This window comes from Rhinopithecus roxellana, chromosome 9 (genome assembly GCF_007565055.1).
Source record: "Rhinopithecus roxellana isolate Shanxi Qingling chromosome 9, ASM756505v1, whole genome shotgun sequence".
In the NCBI taxonomy this organism is placed as follows: Eukaryota; Metazoa; Chordata; class Mammalia; order Primates; family Cercopithecidae; genus Rhinopithecus; species Rhinopithecus roxellana.
Genome location: NC_044557.1, coordinates 110,259,329 through 110,279,072, shown reverse-complemented (window position 1 = coordinate 110,279,072; position 19,744 = coordinate 110,259,329). Strand labels below are relative to the sequence as shown.

At 54.7% G+C, this 19,744-nt stretch overlaps 1 protein-coding gene across 1 annotated transcript in view; it reads left to right on the top strand.

The window, feature by feature from the left end:
- Positions 1-19,744, top strand: part of LOXL2 (lysyl oxidase like 2) — a 109,359-nt gene that overhangs the window by 56,637 nt on the left and 32,978 nt on the right. The window contains exons 4-5 of the mRNA XM_030938183.1: positions 918-1,129; positions 8,453-8,675. Of these exons, the coding sequence (XP_030794043.1) occupies positions 918-1,129; positions 8,453-8,675 (435 nt within the window). The remainder of the gene's footprint in view (positions 1-917; positions 1,130-8,452; positions 8,676-19,744) is intronic.

Below are 19,744 nucleotides of genomic sequence, written 5' to 3'. Positions count from 1 at the left end.
CCAGCTCCACGTCGAGAGAGGAGGAGCGCTCATGTGGCAGGGAGGCAGGCGCCTTCCTCCCGCCCATGCCCCTCCTCTACTTCCTCCCAAAGAGCCCTGCCAATTAATTTTTCCAACCCTGACCCCAGCCCCTGTCCTTTACTCCACAGATAGATGGGTGGGGTGGGTATGGGAAGGGAACCTCAAAAGTGTTTGCAGTCTCTCCTTTCCTTGCTGCAGCCAAATAGTTGTCCCCAACCCTACCTCCCTGATCCCTGCCAGGCGGGTGTGGGTCTCTGCACACAGTACACTCAACGCCAGGAATCTCTGCTTCCTTTCTCTCTAAGCCCTGTGCCTTCTCTCAGGCCTCTCTAAGGATTTTTGAACAGAGAAGTGCCCACCCCTGGGGTATAAAGTAGTCTGCAGGGTGGTACCACCAGCTTCAGGACATCTGGGGCTCCTCTATCTGAAACTCAAGTTTTACTGAAAGATGAATCAGGGAGACACACACAGACACACAGGCACATACACAAGTACTTTGGAGTGAAATGCAAAATCCACATTCAAAGAACACTTTCTCTCCCATGCATTTATTTCGAGGCCTGTGCAGGAGGAGTCCGCTGCCCTTTGCTCTCCAAGATCTTAGGTTTGGATGTGGGAGAAGCCCATGGGCTCTCCGAGTCTTCTCTGACTGTTCCAGGTCACCCCACTCCCTGTTGGGTCCTGGCAACCTCACTACCTCCCATGCATAGCGCTTTCTAACTGCAGCTTGGGCCGTGTGCCCCTCGGAGGTGCCCAGAGCTTACTGCGGGGCCTAAGGGCACAGGCAGGCCAGCAGCAGGCCCGGCTGGTAATCACTAAAGAAGGACTGGTTGCCTGGTGTGTCTGCAGCCAGGCCAGAAGGGTAACCCTCTCCTTCCACACCTCCTTCTTCCCAGAACCTGAATATCCAGGTGGAGGACATTCGGATTCGAGCCATCCTCTCGACCTACCGCAAGCGCACCCCGGTGACAGAGGGCTACGTGGAGGTGAAGGAGGGCAAGACCTGGAAGCAGATCTGTGACAAGCACTGGACGGCCAAGAATTCCCGCGTGGTCTGCGGCATGTTCGGCTTCCCTGGGGAGAGGACATACAACACCAAAGTGTACAAGTAAGAGGACTGCACCAAACAGGTGGTTTTGAGGGTATCTGCCCTGCCTACCTAGTTAAAAGAGTCCACCCTGGCGGTGGCCTTTCCTTGGCCAGGCATGGCCAGGCCAGCTAGTATCCCTGCAGGCAGCCTGCACAGAGCTCCTCTGCCAGGCCAGGCAGCAAGTTCAAGGGCACCCCGTGGCATCCTTACCCTTGAGGAACGCACGCGTCTATAGGAGATAGACCCTAATCCCCTAGAGTAGCCTGAGGGAAGGCATATTGCAGCAGTGAGGTGCAAGGTATCCCCATTCCAGATAACCCCAGTTCGGGGTGCTGCCGGCCAGCTCAGGGACTGCATGAGCTAAGCTAGGACAATACCCTGGCCAGGCCGAGCAGAGACAACACCAACGTAAGAAGAAATGTTTACGTGCCCTCGGCAAATGATTCTTCTGAGAAATCTGGAAATTGCAGCAGGTAGTTGAGAAACTGATCAATGCAGCTCACTTCATCCAATCCCAGTTAAATCTGACAATGCTGTGATGGTCTCTAAGGTTAATATTTCCCAGTGGGGGAAAGAAGTAGACAGGGACAGAACCTGGAGTCGTTTGACTTAAGGGGTGTCCAGTGGAAGGATTCCAGCACCCCAACAAGCTGATGGCTGCACATACTTGGGGTACTTGATTGGTCATGGGGTCTTCCTCCCTCCTCTTAATAATGATAGGAATAGTAGCATCTCTTTACTAAAGGCTTACAGTATGGCGGCACTATTCTCAGTCATTTAATCCTCACAACACCACTGGGAAATAGGAGTCTATTTTAGAAGTGAGTAAACTGGAGAAAGGTGATAGAACCAGGAAGGGGCAGATCCTGGCCTCTGGAGGTCCCCTGTGTCCAGATGTGCAGACGCTTAGCACTGTCTCTTTCCTTCCAAATCAGAGGAAGAAAAGACATGGCTTCCATGTCAGGAGACCTGACTTGAAGCCCCAGCTCTACTCACCAGCTCCCTGGGGTGCTGGGCAGACCACGTATCCCTCCCTGACCCTGGCCCAGCCCTGCTTGGATGGGGTGGGCCATACTTTGATCCCAGCCCCCAGCCCCCTATGTGGGTGAATGAGTGCGGCCACAGAGCTGCCCAGTTGGGTAAGCACACAACACCCCAGGGTGACCACCATGGTGATCCCAGTCCCCAGACATGGCCCAGACCTTCCTGTTGGCACCAGGAGTCGCCATCCTCTGAATACTTTGGAGAACTCCCGCCTGACTCCTTCCTTGGTGACACCTTCTCAGCTTTTCTTACCAATTGGAGCCAAGAAAAGCAAACCCCCTCCCTGGCAGGCTTCCTACCTGGCTGGCCCTACCAGTGCCCCTAGCCTGGCACAGTTCCGAGCTGGACAGCACGCGCCTCATTCAGATGACGTTTGGAAGCCATATCCCAACCATGGCCAGTCCAGAGTCCTTCTTGGCTTTTGAGGAGTTGATCTTAGGCCAGTTTCAGCAGCTGGGCCCTGGGTAATCCTGTTACGTGCTGGATTGGAACCCCCTCCCTGCCTCTCCCACCCTCGCGTCTATGGCTTGCCTTTTCAAGGACGGGGAGGACGAGGCTTCCAAGGCTGAGAGCAATCCAAGGAGGGGGTGGTGGGTGGTGCTGTCTGCAGGATGGGAGATGAAGAACAGAAGCTGCTGGAAACCAGCCCCTCCTGCAGCCTTCTAGCTGGAGAGATGAGGCGGCCTTCCTAGCGGAGGAGTTGGAGGGGAAGCATGACCTTCTCTGCTTGTCCCTGTCATTTTGTGTTCGTGTCTGGGAGTCAGTTGACAGTTAGGCCTACATGTGCCCCAAAGAGAAAGGTCCTGGGAAGACTTTCTGTGCCTCTGTGGGCTGTCGGGGCTAAACTGCCAGCAAAGGGCTAGGACTCCTAGGAAATTGTAAGGCTCAGAGACCACTGGCCTAAGCCCTGGATCTGCATGGAAGAGGCCTGAAGGGCAGTGGACTCAGGGTGTCACAGCCCACACCCAGCAGAGCCTGCAGGACAGCCCAGGTCTGCTCCAGGGAGAGCACCACCCAGCAGTCTCTACCTGCTGGCCCCGTTGCAGCTCCTATTCTCCCTGGGGTAGGGCCAGCTCAGAAGCACTGGCCAGTCTGAGGGCTGGGGCAGGACTGGCCTGGGGCCAGGGATATCAATGGGCCCTGCTCAGAGGCTGAGGACTGCAGAGGTCTGGAAGCCAGACTGAGGACCACCCCCCTGCCTGACACTTGAAGCAGTGGCTTCCGGTTGCATCTTTCCCGTGTCCCTTTCCCTCTTCCTACAGTCTGTGGCTGCTGTTGCTGGCAGCACACCTCTGAGGCCCAAGAAGGGACCCCTTCCCTCCCGCCATGCAGCACTGCCGACTCTATGCAGGAAATTATTTTCAAAGTAATTCTCAGTCTGGGGTGGAGTTAGTAATCTCCATGTATCCACCAAGGTCCCTGAAGGACCTTATAGCCTCAGAAACTCACCTGCTTAACCCCTGAGGGCCCCTCCATCTTGGGCCTCCCGCTCCACTGCTGCCTTACTGGACTGGCTCCCTCTGTGAACCTGCTGGGCTGGTGCCCACTCGGAAGCCTTAGAGCTGCCCCCGGCCTCCAACTGCAGCTCTCCCTCAGCACCTCTGCTTCCCCCAGTGATATGGTTTGACTGTGTCCCCACCCACATCTCATCTTGAACTGTAGCTCCCATAACCCCACATGTTGTGGGAGGGACCCAGTGGGAGGTAACTGAATCATGGGACTGGGTTTTTCCCATGCTGTTCTCATGATAGTGAATAAGTCTCATGAGACCTGATGGTTTTATAAAGGCCAGTTCTCCTGCACACGCTGTCTTGCCTGCTGTCGTGTAAGACGTGTCTTTGCTCCTCCTTCACCTTCCGCCATGATTGTGAGGCCTCCCCAGCCATGTGGAGCTGTTGAGTTTATTGAACCTTTTTCCTTTATACATTACCCAGGCTCGGGTATGTCCTTATTAGTAGCATGAGAATGGACTAATACCCCCCAGTTACCTGCACACACCCCAGAGGCCTCTGCAGCCACAGATAGAGTCAGGGGCTCCTCACCAAGGGCTGCTCTCTGATTGGCTTGGCCATGGCACTGACTTCCACATTGGGCTGGGGTGCAATGCATGTACCTTGAAGCTAATGAAGCTTAAACTGCAGGCCCCCATTCCTGGTGCCGGGAGGGAGCATTTTGTACTCATGATTTTGTTCTCCCGAAAGTAGGATCTCAATACTGACATCATTTAATTGAAATGAGCTCTCTAAGCAGAGATTCTGCATTTAATGTTGCAGCTCAGGAAGTTAGAAAGGCCTCCAGCGGTTTGCTTGGTTGATTGACTGAAATGTGGACCAAAGTGTGGCCTACAGTGAGTAAGTAGAAATGCTGACCCTGCCTCTGTTGTGTGTAGAAGACAGAATTCAAAAGCTTAGGGAGGTTAAATGTTAGAATGGATCTTACCTTTAAGACCTCCTCACCCACACTGTCCTGAAGACACGCCTTTCACCTTGACGGTGAAAAGTAAATATATGAAAGGAGCCCCAGCCTCCTTGAGGAGCTGTGATCACTCTTCTCTGAAGGCCAGGACTCACAGCAGGAACAGCAGCCACTGAACCAGGAACCTGAATGCGATGGGAGTAATTGGCTCCAGGGTGGCAGGGGTCCTGTGGCTGTAGTACTGCCAAAGGTGGACGTGCTGACCCTATTGGACAGTGGAGTCAAAGCAGCGATCAGTCTGACTGCTGCAGACCTGTGGTGTTGGCTGGTTGATCATGGTGTTCCTCGATGTGAAATAGACAGGAAGCCTACTAAGTTCGTACTTAATAATCTGTATAAGCAGAAAAGTTCTAGGCCGAGCAAACAAAAGTCTATCCTGAATCATAAAAGCAGAGTCATGACCCCTCAATCCATTCCCATACTTGAGCCAGTTTTACCAGTTCTTGAATGAGGGAAAGGCTGGGTACCCTCAAGGAAGCACCCTGGTACCCTGCCAGAAATTTATACTGTATTCTTTCTCCCAGTTCTCCAAAGGCACCTTTCACCAGGATGAGCGTGCATTGGAGAAAAGGAAATAATCAGATCTTTTGGACTAGTAGCCACTGGTTCTGAGCTGACACTAATTCTAAGAGACCGAGAACATCAAAGTGGGGGCTTATGGGGTTTTAGCTTAAGTCCATCTCAAATCCATCCTGTGCTATTTCCCCACTTCCAGAAAGCATCATAGAAATAGTTGTACTCAGCAGCTGGCAGAATCCCACATCTGCCTTCACTCTAGGTCAGGGGAGCGCTGGTGGGTAGGACTCTTGGTTGAATCAGTCCAGCTTCATGTTCTTCCTACAGTCCAGCTATTGGCCTAGCTGCCTCTTTCACAGGCAGGCTTCCCTCTCCACTCCACCCAAGGCTGCTTCACTCACTCCAGTCACCCCTCCAGTCTCCAGGCCTGGAGCCGAGTGGGCTGTCCACAACCCTCCGAGGGCCTCTGTCTGCAGCTCGGAGGCCTGTCCCCAGTGAAACACTGGGATGGAGGAGGGGAGGGGAGGGGCGCCTCAGCGAGGCCTGAATGTGCTAGAGGGTCTGCAGCACATTCCTGGGGGCTGATGTCAGAGGGATCTGGGCTGCTGGGGACAGTTGTTTGCTGTGGGCTCTGCATTGTCCAGTTAGAACGCAGGACATCTGTTCCTGGAGAGGGTGGCGCTGACTGACGGCTAGAAGCAGAGGGGTTTTCCTGAGCCAAGGCAGGCGGTGAGGTCTGACCAATCCTTGAGCAGCTGGTGTTCCCCCCGAGTATCTTCTCCCGCCCCTTGTTGGGGCGTCATGGAACATGCTGTAGGCTTCCAAGTGCAGGGGCCCTTGCAGGAAGTGTGTCGGGAGGGCAGTGGTTCCTGGAATTATTAATAGCCCTCCTGAGCAGTTCTCTGCTCTGGGCTGCCGCTGTGGTGAGCACGCACCCTGGATTTGCCAGGATAGTCCTCGGCAAGATTCCGTGTCATTGCGTTCACAGGCACACTAGAATTCTAACAAGTCTCAGATTTGGGTTAAGGAGAGATGATAACTGTGTCTGTAGGATTTGCCCTTCCTCTGTCTTCACACCCCATTCACACTGAGATAAAGGAGGTACTTCCAGGGCTGCTGGACCAGCAGGGATGGGATCTCGCCTCTGCCCTGTCTTGGGGTCAGCCTGCCCAGTGAGGCCCCTCTGCTGGCTCCCTTCTGGCATCTCACTGGGTCCTGCCATGCAGGGACAAGCACATGGGCCCTGAAAAACTGGGTTGGCATGAGCAGGCAGCAGGGCCTTCCTGGACCTCCTTTGTTTCGAATTCCACCATCATTCAGGGCCCAATTTAAAGTCTTCTCTTCCGTAAAGTCGTCTCTCATCACTCCAACCATGGAATCCCTCCCTCCTCTCACTCTTCTTTTTCTTTTTTTCTTTAACCAAATACAGTTTTATTTATTTACTTATTTATTTCACAAACTCTTATGTAGCCCTTCCTATGTCTGGGCACTATTTTAAGTGACAAGTATTAACGAATTTAAACTGTCACCACAGGCCAGGCACAGTGGCACATGCCTGTAATCCCAGCACTTTGGGAGACAGAGGTGGGCAGATCACCTGTGGTCAGGAGTTCGAGACCACCCTGGTCCCAGAGACCTCAACCTCTCCAGAGTGCTGGCCTCTGCTTAAGGGCTAGAGTCATGGGAACCCAGATGGGGTGAAGGAGTCTCCTGCCAAGACCTCCTTACAATGATATGACTTTGCAGAAATTTGGACACTACCTCCAAATACAGATTTATGGCCCAACGTGGTGGCTCATGCCTATAATTCCCAATACTTTGGGAGCCCAAGGGAGGCAGATTACCTGAGGTTAGGAGTTCGAGACCAGCCTCGCCAAAACAGTGAAACCCTGTCTCTACTAAAAATACAAAATTAGGCAGTGTGGTGGCAGGTACCTGTAATCCCAGTTACGCGGGAGGCTGAAGCAGGAGAATTGCTTGAACCTGGGAGGCGGAGGTTGCAGTGAGCCGAGATCGCGCCAAAGCACTTGAGCCTGGGCAACAGAGTGAGACTCCATCTCAAAAAAAAAAAAACAAAACAACAAATAAATAAACTGTCATAACAATCTAGTGAAGTAGATACTGTTACTACTTCTGATTTTGGACATGAGAAACTGAGGTACAGTATCCTTTTTGTTAGCCAATCTGTTACTTATCAGTTTGTTACTGTTTCAGAAAAAAAAAAAAAAAAAAAAAAACACTGAATTACCTGCATCCATATTCTGCCTTAAAAAAAAAAGAAACATACAAAGGAACACTTTGCCTGTGCTAGCAATACAGGCTAAGGGCTTCCCTAGAATGTGGTACAGAGACAACCTCAACCTCACTTATCTTCCTGGGTGCAGGAAGCAGCAGTTTTGTTCCATTATAATTTCTACTGCTAGGCAGATTGTACTTTGATTCAGCAGATGGAGTAATTTAAGACTGTTTTCATTGCTTCTCATTGGAAATACAAATTTAATCTTGTATAGCACTGAGAGAGTTTAGCAATCAGCTTGTACTGCTCATTGACAAAGAAAAATAAAGCTAAAGAATGACAACAGGCTGGGCGCATTGGCCCACGCCTATTATCCCAGCACTTTGGGAGGCCAAGGCAGGCAGATCACTTGAGATCAGGAGTTTGAGACCATCCTGGCCATGGCAAAACCCCGTCTCTATTAAAAATACAAAAATTAGCTTGGCATGGTGGCGGGTACCTGTAGTCCCAGCTACTCAGGAGGCTGAGGCATGAGAATTGCTTGATTACAGTGATTGCAGTGATTACACCACTGCACTTCTGCCTGGGGGGATAGAGTGAGACTGTGTCTCAAAACAAAAACAAAAACAAAAAACAGAATGACAACAAATTATGTTGAAATTATCTGAAGAGTTAGGGTAAACAAATGGTTTACCTTAGACTGTGAGGGGTTTTCTAGGACCAGGGATCTCACCTGTTTTAAATACCTTTGTGCATTCTGTATTCTTGGGCTTCATTATTATTATTACTTCACTACATTGAGTAAGTCCTTTCTTTCCTAGAATGAAAGCTGCCTGAGGGCAGGAGGCCTTGTCCACACTGTGGGTCCTGTACCCCAGTGCCCAGTGTGGCGCCTGGCGTTAGGAGGTGCTCAGTGAATGCTGGCTGAATGGACTGAGCTAGGACCCCTCTGTGAAGCAGGGCTGAGCTCCAGGAGCAGGGCCCAGTCTCTCTTGTTCTGCCTCGTTGCAGAAGGAATCAGGATAGGTGTCATGATGCCCTGATCACCTGTCCCCTCCCACCGTCTGCAGAATGTTTGCCTCACGGAGGAAACAGCGCTACTGGCCATTCTCCATGGACTGCACCGGCACAGAGGCGCACATCTCCAGCTGCAAGCTGGGCCCCCAGGTGTCACTGGACCCCATGAAGAATGTCACCTGTGAGAATGGGCTGCCGGCCGTAGTGAGTTGTGTGCCTGGGCAGGTCTTCAGCCCTGACGGACCCTCAAGATTCCGGAAAGCCTACAAGCCAGAGGTGAGGACAGGGCATGAGGTGTGGCCACTTGGCACCTGGAGGGGATGGGAGGTGTTGAGAGAGTAGGCAGGATCCCCCAGGAGAGTGAGGAAGGGTGGCCTCAGCTGAGAATCACCATCGTGGCTGCTTTACTCTGAGACCCGAGCACCCTCTGCAGAGAAGGACCATCTGGGGGAGAAGACTACCCCAGCATCAGTTGTCATAGGCTGTTTGTGCGCTGTCTGCTTACCCGGCAGGAGCAGATGGTGAAGGGTGTGCAACAGGGACCTTGCGCCCCTGCACAGTTCCCAAAGGAGAACTGGACCCAACTCTGAGAAGCACATGCAGTCAACCACACGTTTTCAAGCATGTTTGGTTTATTTTGCAACAGAAAGGATAACAATTTTAAAAAGCTTCCACCAAAGGTAGAGAACCTGCCATTATCCTAAGTCATCCATACATTAGTCACGTTATACTTACGTGAAACGCACGTGCATGTGTGTATGAGTGTGTGGGGGTGTGTGTGGGGGGTGTCGGCATGTGTGTATGAGTGTGTGGGGGTGTGTGTGGGGGGGTGTCGGCATGTGTGTATGAGTGTGTATGAGTGTGTGGGGGTGTGGGGGTGTCGGCATGTGTGTATGAGTGTGTATGAGTGTGTGGGGGGGGTGTCGGCATGTGTGTATGAGTGTGTATGAGTGTGTGGGGGGGGGGGGGTGTCGGCATGTGTGTATGAGTGTGTGGGGGTGTGTGTGGGGGTGTCGGCATGTGTGTATGAGTGTGTATGAGTGTGTGGGGGGGTGTCGGCATGTGTGTATGAGTGTGTATGAGGTGTGGGGGGTGTCGGCATGTGTGTATGAGTGTGTATGAGTGTGTGGGGGGGATGTCGGCATGTGTGTATGATGTGTGGTGCTATGAGTGTTGGGGGGGTGTCGGCATGTGTTTATGATGTGTATGAGTGTGTGGGGGGTGTCGGCAGTGTGTATGAGTGTGTATGAGTGTGTGGGGGGATGTCGGCATGTGTGTATGAGTGTGTATGAGTGTGTGGGGGGTGTGGCATGTGGTATGAGTGTGTATGAGTGGTGGGGGGTGTCGGCATGTGTGTATGAGTGTGTGGGGGTGTGTGGGGGGGGGGGGTGTCGGCATGTGTGTTATGAGTGGTGTGGTGTGGGGGGGTGTCGGCATGTGTGTATGAGTGTGTTATAGGTGTGTGGGGGGTGGCATGTGTTGTATGAGTGTGTATGAGTGTGTGGGGGGTGTCGGCATGTGTGTATGAGTGTGTTTGAGTGTGTGGGGGGGTGTCGGCATGCTTGTGTATTGGTGTATGAGTGGTGTGGGGGTGTCGGATGTGTTGCATGAGTTGTGTATGAGTGTGTGGGGGGGATGTCGGCATGTGTGTATGAGTGTGAGTGTGTGGGGGTGTCGGCATGTGTGTATGAGTGTGTATGAGTGTGTGGGGGGGTGTCGGCATGTGTGTATGAGCGTGGTATGAGTGTGGGGGGTGTCAGTGGTATGAGTGTGTATGAGTGTGTGGGGGGTGTCGGCATGTGTGTATGAGTGTGTATGAGTGTGTGGGGGGGGGGTGTCGGCATGTGTGTATGAGTGTGTATGAGTGTGTGGGGGGGTGGCGGCATGTGTGTATGAGTGTGTATGAGTGTGTGGGGGGGATGTCGGCATGTGTGTATGAGTGTGTATGAGTGTGTGGGGGGTGTCGGCATGTGTGTATGAGTGTGTATGAGTGTGTGTGGGGGGTGTCGGCATGTGTGTATGAGTGTGTATGAGTGTGTGGGGGTGTCGGCATGTGTGTATGAGTGTGTATGAGTGTGTGGGGGGTGTCGCATGTGTGATGAGTGTTGTATGAGTGTGTGGGGGGGGGGGTTCGGGTGTCGGCATGTGTGTATGGATGTGTGGGGGGGTGTTCGCATGTGTGTATGAGTGTGTATGAGTGTGTGGGGGTGGTGTCGGCATGTGTGTATGAGTGTGTGGGGGGTGTGTGTGGGGGGGTGTCGGCATGTGTGTATGAGTGTGTGGGGGGGTGTGGTGGGGGGTGTCGGCATGTGTGTATGAGTGTGTGGGGGTGTGTGTGGGGGGTGTCGGCATGTGTGTATGAGTGTGTGGGGGTGTGTGTGGGGGGGTGTGGCATGTGTGTATGAGTGTGTGGGGGTGTGTGGGGGGGTGTCGGCATGTGTGTAGGTGTGTGTGGGGTGGTTTGGCGGGGTGTCGGATGTGTGTATGAGTGTGTGGGGGTGTGTGGGGGGGGGTGTCCAGCGTGTGTATGAGTGTGTGGGGGTGTGGTGGGGTGTCGGCATGTGTTGTATGAGTGTGTGGGGGGTGTGTGGGGGGGGGGTGTCGGAGTGTTAGTGTGTATGAGTGTTTATGAGTGTGTGGGGGTGTGTGTGGGCGGTGTCGGCATGTGTTGTATGAGTGTGTGGGGGGTGTGTGTGGGGGGTGTCGATGTGTGTTATGAGTGTGTTGGGGGGGTGTGTGTGGGGGGTGTCGCATGCGTGTATGGATGTGTGGGGGTGTGTGGGGGGGTGTCGGCATGTGTGTATGAGTGTGTGGGGGTGTGTGTGGGGGGGTGTCGGCATGTGTGTATGAGTGTGTATGAGTTGTGGGGTGGTGTGTGGGGGGTCGACATGTGTGTATGAGTGTGTGTATGAGTGTGGGGGGCGGTGTCGGACATGTGTGTATGAGTGTGTGTATGCGTGTGTGGGGGGGGTGCCTGTGGGGGTCGGCATGTGTGTATGAGTGTATTGTTGGGGGTGTTTGTGGGGGGTGTCGGCATGGTGTATGAGTGTGTGGGGGTGTTGTGTGGGGGGTGTCGGCTGGGTATATGAGTGTGTATGAGGTGTGGTGTGTGTGTGGGGGGTGTCGGCATGGTGTGTATGACGTGTGTGTATATGTGGTATGTGGGTGCTGTGTGTGGGGGTGTGGCCATGTGTGTATGAGTGTGGGGGTGTGTGTGGGTGGGGGTGTCGGATGTGTGTATGAGTGTTGGTGTGTGGGTGTTGTGGGGTGCCTTTGGGTGGTGTCGGCATGTGTGTATGAGTGTGTGGGGGTGTGTGTGGTGGAGGGTGGGGTGGGGGGTGTCGGCATGTGTGTATGAGTGTGTGGGGATGTGCTGTAGGGGGTGGTGTGTAGCGCATGTGTGTATGAGTGTGTGGGGGTGTTGCTGGTGGGGGTTCGGCTGTGGATGAGTGTGTATGGTGGTGTGGGGGTTCCGGCAGTGTGTTGTAGGCTGCAGTGTGTATGAGTGTGTGGGGGTGTGTCGGCATTTTGTATGGTGTGTATGATGCTGTGTGGGGGGGGGTGTGGGTCCGGCATGTGCTGTATGAGTCTGTGGGTTAGTGTGTGGGGGTGTCCGGCCAATGTGTTATGAGTGTTGTGAGGATGGTGGGGGGTGGATGGGTGTCGCATGTGTGTATGAGTGCTGTATGAGGTGTGTGGGGGGATTTCGGGCATGTTGTCAGAGTGGTAATGAGTGTGTGTGGGGGGCATGTGTATGTGGGGTTGCGTGGTGTGGGCTGGGTCGTAGCTGATGTGTATTGAGTGTGTTGTGGCGGGCGGTGTGGGGCTCGGCATGTGTGTATGAGTGGTATGGGGTGTGTGGGGGGGATGTACGGCACTATGAGTGTGTTATGTGAGGGTGTGGATGTGGCTGATGTTGTGATGCGTTGAATGTGTGGGAGGTGTGCGGAGTGTGTATGAAAGGTTGTGTATGAGTGTGTGGTGGTGGTGTCCGGCATGTGGTTGTATGAGTGTGTGGAAGTGTGTGTGGGGGGTGTCGGCATTTGTTGAGTGTGTATGCAAGTGTGTGGGGGTGTCGTGTGGTGGTGAAGTGTGTCGGGGTTGTCCGGCATGTTGTATGAGTGTTGGGTCGTGTGTGGCGGGCGGCACTGTGTTGTATGAGTGTGTTCTGCGGTGTGTTGATGTGGGCACGGTGTCGGCATGTGTGTATGCAGGTGTTGGGTGTGTTGGGGGGCTGTCGGCATGTGTGTGAAGGTGGTTCGCTGTGTGTATGAGTGTGTGGGGGTGTTGTGGATGTGTGTAGAGTGTGTATGAGTGTGTGGGGGTGTGTCGCGTGTGTGGCCTGTGTGTATGAGTGTGTGGGGGGGTGTGGGGGTGAGGGCCATGTTGTGTATGAGTGTGGTGGGGGGTGGGCATGTGTGTGTGTGGGGGTGTGGGGGGGTGTCGGCATGTGTGTATGATGTGTAGGTTGGGGGTGTGTGTGGGGGTGTTCGGCATGTGTGTGAGTGTTGGTCGGGGGTGTGTGTGGGCGGTGTCGGACTGTGGTTATGAGTGTGTGGGGGTGTGTTGGGGGTGTCGGCATGTGTGTATGATGTGGGTGGTGTGGGTGGGTTGTTGCGTGGGAGTGGGGTTGGGTGTCGGCATGTGTGTATGAGTGTGTGGGGGTGTGTTGGCGGTGGTGTCGGAATGTGTGTATGAGTTGTGGGGGGTGTGGTGGTGGGTTTCGGGTGGTCGCTATAGTGTGGTTTATGTGTGGGCATGTGTTAGGGGAGTTGTGGGGGGGGTGTCGGCATGTGTGTATGAGTGTGTGGGGGTGGGTGTGGTGGGGTGGCTCCTTGGCCGGGAGTAGCATGTGTGTATGAGTGTGTTGGGTGGGTGTGTGTGGTGGGTGTCGAGTGTGTTGAGGGTGGGTGGGGTGTGAGTGCGTGGGGGTGTGTGGCATGGGGTGTTGATGCTAGAGTTTTGTGGTGTCGCGTGGGGGGTGTATGATGTGGGGTCTGTGTGTGGTGGTGTTGTGTGGGGGGGGGCCTGTGTGTAGAGGTGTGGGGCGTCGTGTGCGGTGGGTGGCATGTGGTGTATGAGTGGGGGTGTGTGGTGGGGTGTCGTGGGTGTGTGAGTTGGTGTTTGTGCGTGTCCGGCAATGGTGTAAGATATAGTGTGTGGGGGGTGTGTGGGGGTGTGGCTTGGGTGGGGGGGGTGGTGTCGGCATGTGTTATGAGTGTGTCTAGTGTGTGGGGGTGTGGTGGGGGGTGGGCAATGTGTGTCATGCGTGTGTGGGGGTGTGTGTGGGTGGGGTGTGGTGCGAATGGTGTATGAGTTGTTGGGGGTTGTGTTTGTGGGTGTTGGGTCGTGGAATGTGGTTTATGAGTTGTGTGTCTGGGGTGGTGTGGGGGTGTCGGACATGGTGTGTATGAGTGTGTGTGGGTGTGGCTGGGTGTGGCGGGTGTAGAGTGTGTAGGGTGTGTAGTCGAGTGTGTGGGTGGGGTGTGTGGGGGGTGGGTACGGCATGTGTGTATGAGTGTGTGGGGGGTGGTGTGGGGGGGGTGGGTAGGCTGTGTCTGATGTGTGTATGAGTGTGTATGATGTGCTGGGGGTGTGTCTTGTGGGGTGCGGCGGTGTCGCATGGTGATGAGTGTGGTTTGAAGTTGTGTGGGGGGGTGTCGGGCATTGTGTTATCGAGTGTTCTGTATTTTGAGTGTGCTTGGTGGGGGGTCGGAATGTGTGTATGAGTTGTGTGGGGGGGGTTGTGTGGGGGGGTGTAGTGCATTGTGTTTTGAGTGTGTGGGGGTGTGTGTGTGTTGGGGTGTCGGCAATGTGTGTATGATCTGGGGGGGTGTTGTGGTGGTGTTGTATGCATGGGTTTGTATGAGGTTTAGAGTTTGTGGGGGTGTTGTGGGGGGGGGTGTAGGCATGTGTGTATGAGGTTGTGGGGTGGTGTGGTGGGGTGTTGGGTGTTCTTCTGAAGTGTGTATGAGTGGGTATGGAGTGTGGGGGGTCGTGTGTGTGTGTTGGGGGTTCTGCATGTTGTGATGAGTGTGTGGGGTGTGTGTTGTGGGGGTGTGGTGTCGGCATGTGTGTAGAGTGTCGTGGGGGCGTGTGTGAAAAGAGAGGGGAGCAATAGTGGAGCGACGGAAAGCAAGACACGATAATAGCAGCGCGGAGATGAACAGGAGAGAGGCGAGAGTAGAGCGCGAGTAGAGATACGGAAGAACGCCCGAGCGGAGACGAAGAGAGGGATCGAGGAGAGAGAACAAGCGGATCAAGGGAGAGGCGGAGGACGCGATAACATGATCGAGAGAAGCGGAGAGTACTGCAGTTAAGGGACGGTAGAGAGACTAAGATAGTAGGAGCGCGAAGAGGGAGAGAGATTTCCAGAGAAGGCCTGGAAGCAACAGGCGAGACATACGGCAGAGACCGCCAAGTGCGTAGCCGCGAGCACTTCGGCGAGAGTGCAGGACCGAGCAGGCGCACGAGAGGGGCCGGCTGCGACCACGACGACTGCTAGAGGTACCTTTTTTTTTTTTTTTTGCTATAGACACATGATAGCCTAGCCTAACCCCCCCCAATTAATCCACCGTACGCTAACTAAGAGAGAGTACACGCAGAGGGCACGCGCGAAGATGCGCCGAAATCGCGGTCATGGTGGCTAACAAGCAGCCGGTGTGGTCAGAGCATGTGTGAGAGCGAGAGGACGGGGACGACGCAGTAGAGAGAGAGCAAGAAAAGAGGGAAGAGAGACGGAGAGTGGGAGAGCAATGAGAGCGGAAGGGGATGGAAGTGGAGCACCTAAAAAACAGGGTGTGTGGGGGGTGTCGCATGGTGCATGAGTGTGTGGGGTGTGTGCTGGGGGGCTGTGATGTGATGTATGAGGTTGTGGGGCTTGGGTCGTGTGTTGGGGGCGGTTGTCGGCATGTGTTGTATGAGTTGTGTAGGGGGGTGTGGACATGTGTTGGTGTGTTTTTGTGGGGGGGTGTGTGTGGGGGGGTGTAGGAATGTGTGTATGAGTGTGTGGGGGTGAGTGTGGGGGTGTAGGAATGTGTGTATGAGTTGGTGGGGGATTTGTGTGGTGTGTAAAAGGAGAGGAGTGGAGGGCGGTGCTGCAGGTGTCGGAATGTGGTGATGAGTGTGGGGGTTTGTGTGTGGCGGGGGTGTAGGAATTTGTAGGAATGGTGTATGAGTGAGAGTGTCGTACTGAGTCTCGCTGGGGGGTTGTGTGGGGTGGTGGTGGTGCTCGGCATGTGTGTTATGAGTGGTGGGTTTGTGGGGTCTGTGTTGGGGTTGTCGGCCATGTGTGTATGCAGGGTCGGGGGGTATGTGTCGGGTGGTTGAGTCTGTGTGGGGTGTGTGTCGGGGGGCTCGTCCGGATGTGTGTTGATGTGTGGGTATGTGGGGGGGGTGTCTGCATGTGTGTATGGAGGTGTGGGGGTGTGTGTGGGCGAGGGGGGTTTCGGCTGTGGTGTTTAGAGTGTGTGGGGTTTGCTGGTCTGTGGGAGGGCTGGTGTCGGCATGTGTGTATGAGTGTGTATGAGTCGTGGGTGTTGGCTGGGCTTTGTGTAGTGCGGGCGTGTGTGGGGGGGGTTTTGTTCCGGGCATTTGTGCGTGCTTTGATGGGTGGTGTGTGTGGGTGTGATGTGCGAGTGTGTGGGTGGGTGTCGGCATGGTGTATGATAGTATTTGGGGGGTGTGTCGGCATGGGTGTACTCGGTTGTGCTTGGTGTGTGGGGGTGGGTGTCTGCATGTGTGTATGAGTGTTGGTGGGGGTGTGTGAGTGGGCGGTGTGGCATGGTGTGCGGGTATGAGCGGGGGGGATGTGTGGTTGAGTGTGTGTGGGGTGTGTGTGGGGGGTGTCGGATGTGCTGTATGAGGTGTGGGGGTGTGTGTGGAGGGGGCTGAGGTCTGGAGTGTGTGCGGAATGTGTGCATTGAGGTAGGAGTGGTTCAAGTGTGCGTGTGTGTTGGGGGAGGTGTCGGCATGTGTGTATGAGTGTGTATGGTGTGTGGGGGGGTGTCGTGAATGGTGTTATGGAGTGTGTGTGGGTCTGTGTGTGGGGGGTGTCGGGCCGGCTGTGTGGTATCGGAGTGTGGGTAGGAGTGTGTGGGGGGGTCGGTGTGGGGGTGTTGAGTCGTTGTGGTGAGGTCCATGTGTGTTTTATGCAGTGTGTGGGTGTGTGTGTGGGGGGTGTCGGATGTGTGTATGAGTGTGTGGGGGTGTGTCGGGGGTTGTGTGTGACGAGGGTGGGTGGTGTGGCGGGGGTGGCAATGTGTGTATGAGGTGTGGCGTGTGTGGGTGAGTGGGGGTGTCGGCAATGTGGTGTTGTATGAGTGTGTGGGTGGTGTGGGGGGATGTCGGCATGTGTGTATGAGATGTGTGGGGGTGGTGTGGGGGGGGTGTCGGCATGTGTGTATGACGTGTTGTGGGGGTGTGTGGTGGGGTGTGTCGGCCATGTTGTGTTGAGTGAAGTGTGGTGGGCGGTGGGTGTTCGTGGGGGTGTCGGTCGGCATTGTGTATGATTGTTGTTGTGTGTGGGGTTGGTCGGCTGTGGGATGACGGGAGTGTGTATGGTGTTGTGGGGGGTGCGTGAATGTGTGTGTGGTGTGGGCTGTGTGTTGGTTTGGGTGTCCATTGTGTGTATGAGTGTGTGGGGGTGTGTGTTAGGCGTTGGGTGTCGGCATGTGTGTATGAGTGTGTGGGGGTGTTGTGTGTGGGGGGTTTGTCGGCATGTGTGTATAGTGTGTGGGGGTGTGTTGGGGTGGGTGTCGGCATGATGTGTATGAGTGTGTGGGGGGTGTGTGTGGGGGGTGTTGCATGTGTGTTGAGTGTGTGGGGGGGGTGTCGGCATGTGTGATGAGTGTGTGGGGGTGTGTGGGGGGGTGTCGGCAGTGTGCGTATGGTGTGTGGGGGTGTGTTGGGGGGGGTGTCGGCATGTGGTGCTGTAGAGTGTGGGGGGGTGTTTGTGGGGGGTGTAGGCAGTGTCGAGATGAGTGTGGGGGGTGTGGGTGGGATGTCGGCATGTGTGTATGAGTGTGTGGGTGTGTGTGTGGTGTCGGCATGTGTGTTTATGTGTGTGTGGGGTTTGTTGTGGGGTGTCGGCATGCGTGGTATGAGTGTGTGGGGTGTGTGTGGGGGGTTGTCGGCATGTGTGTTATGAGTGTGTGGGGTGGTGTGGGGGGGTGTCGGCAGTGTTGTATGAGTGTGTGGGGTGTGTTGTGGGGGCGTGTCGGCATGTGTGTTCATGAGTGTGTGGGGGTGTGTGTCGTGTGGGGGGTGTCTGGCATGTTGTGTATGAGTGTGTGGGGGGTGTGGTTGTGTGGGGGGGTGGACTTTGTGTAGAGTGTGTGGGGGTGTGTGTGGGTCGCTGTGTGTTGGTGTGGGGGGATTGTGCTGATGGGGTCGTGTCATGAGTTGTGCTATTGAGCTGCTCGGTTCATGCGGTTGGCTGATTAGAGTGTGTGGGGGGTTTGTCGGCTTGTGTGTATGAGTGTGTGTGTATGGTGGTTGTGGGGGTGTGTTGGGCAGGTGCGGCAGTCGTGTACTGAGGTGTCGTGGAGCTGGGTGGATGTGTGTATGAGGAGAGTTTGTCGGGTGCGTATGTGTGTATGAGTGTGTATGAGAGTTGGTGTGTGTGGGGTGTCGGCATTGTGTGTATGAGTTGTGTAGTGTAGTGTGTGTGGTGGCGGCATGTGGTGTTAGTGATGATGATTTGTGTGGTGTGCAGTGATGATGGGTGGTTATGAGTGGGTCTTGCGTGTTGAGGTGGATGTGTGTGGGGTGCCGGCATGTGTATGAGTGTGTTAGAGTTGTGGTGGGATGGTGTCGGCATGTGTGCTAACGTGTATTCTGCAGTGTGTTGTGGGGGGTGGTGTCGGACCATGTGCGTATGAGTGTGTGGGGGTAATGTGTGTCTGGTGGTTGCTATGTCGGGGTAGGTTGGGGGTTTGTATGAGTGTGTTGTGGGGTGTGTCGGAATGTGTGGTATGAGTGGTGGGACGGGCATGTATGTGTGTGTCGGGGTCGTGTCGCTCGGCTGTGCTTGTATAGAGTGGTTGTGTGCAGTGTCTGTTTCGTGTTGGGGGTGTGTGAGTGTGTGTGTGGGTGGTGGCATGTGTGTATGAGTGTGTAGGGGTGGTGTATGAGTGTAGTGTGGGGTGGGTGTCAGGCATGTGTTATGAGTGTGTGGGGGCGTTTCGTGTGCCGGGGTGTCAGGTAGTGTGTATGAGTGTATTATGAGTGTGATGGGACTGGGTATGGTGTGGGGGGGTCGTCAGGCATGTGTGTATGGCGTTGTTATGGAGTGTGTGAGGGGTGTGAGTATGTGTGTTGAGTTGTGATGCCTGTGTGGGGTTGTGTGTGTTGGGGGTGTTGTCGGACATGTGTGTTTGAGTGTGTTATTAGTGTGTGTGGGGTGTGGCATTGTGTATGAGTTGTGTTAATGAGTGGTGTGGGGTCGGGGTGAGGCAAATTGTTGTGTATGAGTGTGTTATGAGTGTGTTTGTGGTGGGTTGTCGGACATGCTGCTATGAGTGTTGTTATGAGGTGTGTTGGGGGGCGAGGGGTTGTCGACATGTGAGTATGTAGGTGTGTGGGCTGTGTTGTGGGGGGATGTTGTGTGAAGTTGTGGTGGTGTTGTATGAGTGTGTGTTGGGGGGTGTCGGCCGTGTGTTGAGTGTATGGGTGGGGTGTATGAGTGTGTGCTGGGGGAGTAGTTAGGCATGTGTGGTATGAGTCGTGCTGGGGTGTCGGCATGTGTGGTGGGTGTGTGATTGTGTGTGGGGTGTCGGATGGTGTATGTGTGCGTGTCGGGGGGTGTATGCAGTGTGTGTGGGGTGGAGTCGGCATTGTGTTATGAGTGTGTTGTGGGGTGTATGAGTCGTGTGTGGGGGGTATGTCGGATCGGTGTATGCGTGTCTTGTGGGGGTTTTGTATGAGTGTGTGTGGCGGGTTGTCGGAGTGTGATGAGTTGTGTAGGGAGTGAGTGTGGGGGTCTGGGAGTGGTGTGTGTGGCTGTGGTGTCGGCCATGTGTGATGAGTGTGTGGGGGTTGTATGAGTGTGCTGTGTTGTGGGTGGGACTTGTCGGCATGTGTGTATGAGTGTGTGGGGGTGTGTGTGTGTGCTATGTGTGTGAGGTGTAGGGCAGTTATGAGTGTGTGGCGGGGTATGGTAGGAATGTGTTTATGAGTGTGTGGGGGGTGTATGTATGAGTGGGTGTGGGAGTGGAGTGGGGGGGGGGGGGGGTTTGTGTAGGAGATGGTGTATGAGTGTGTGGGTGTGCTATAGGAGGTGTGGGGGGTGTTGTAGTGGTGTGTGTGTGGGGGGTGTGTGTATGTGGGGGGTGTATGTGTGAGGG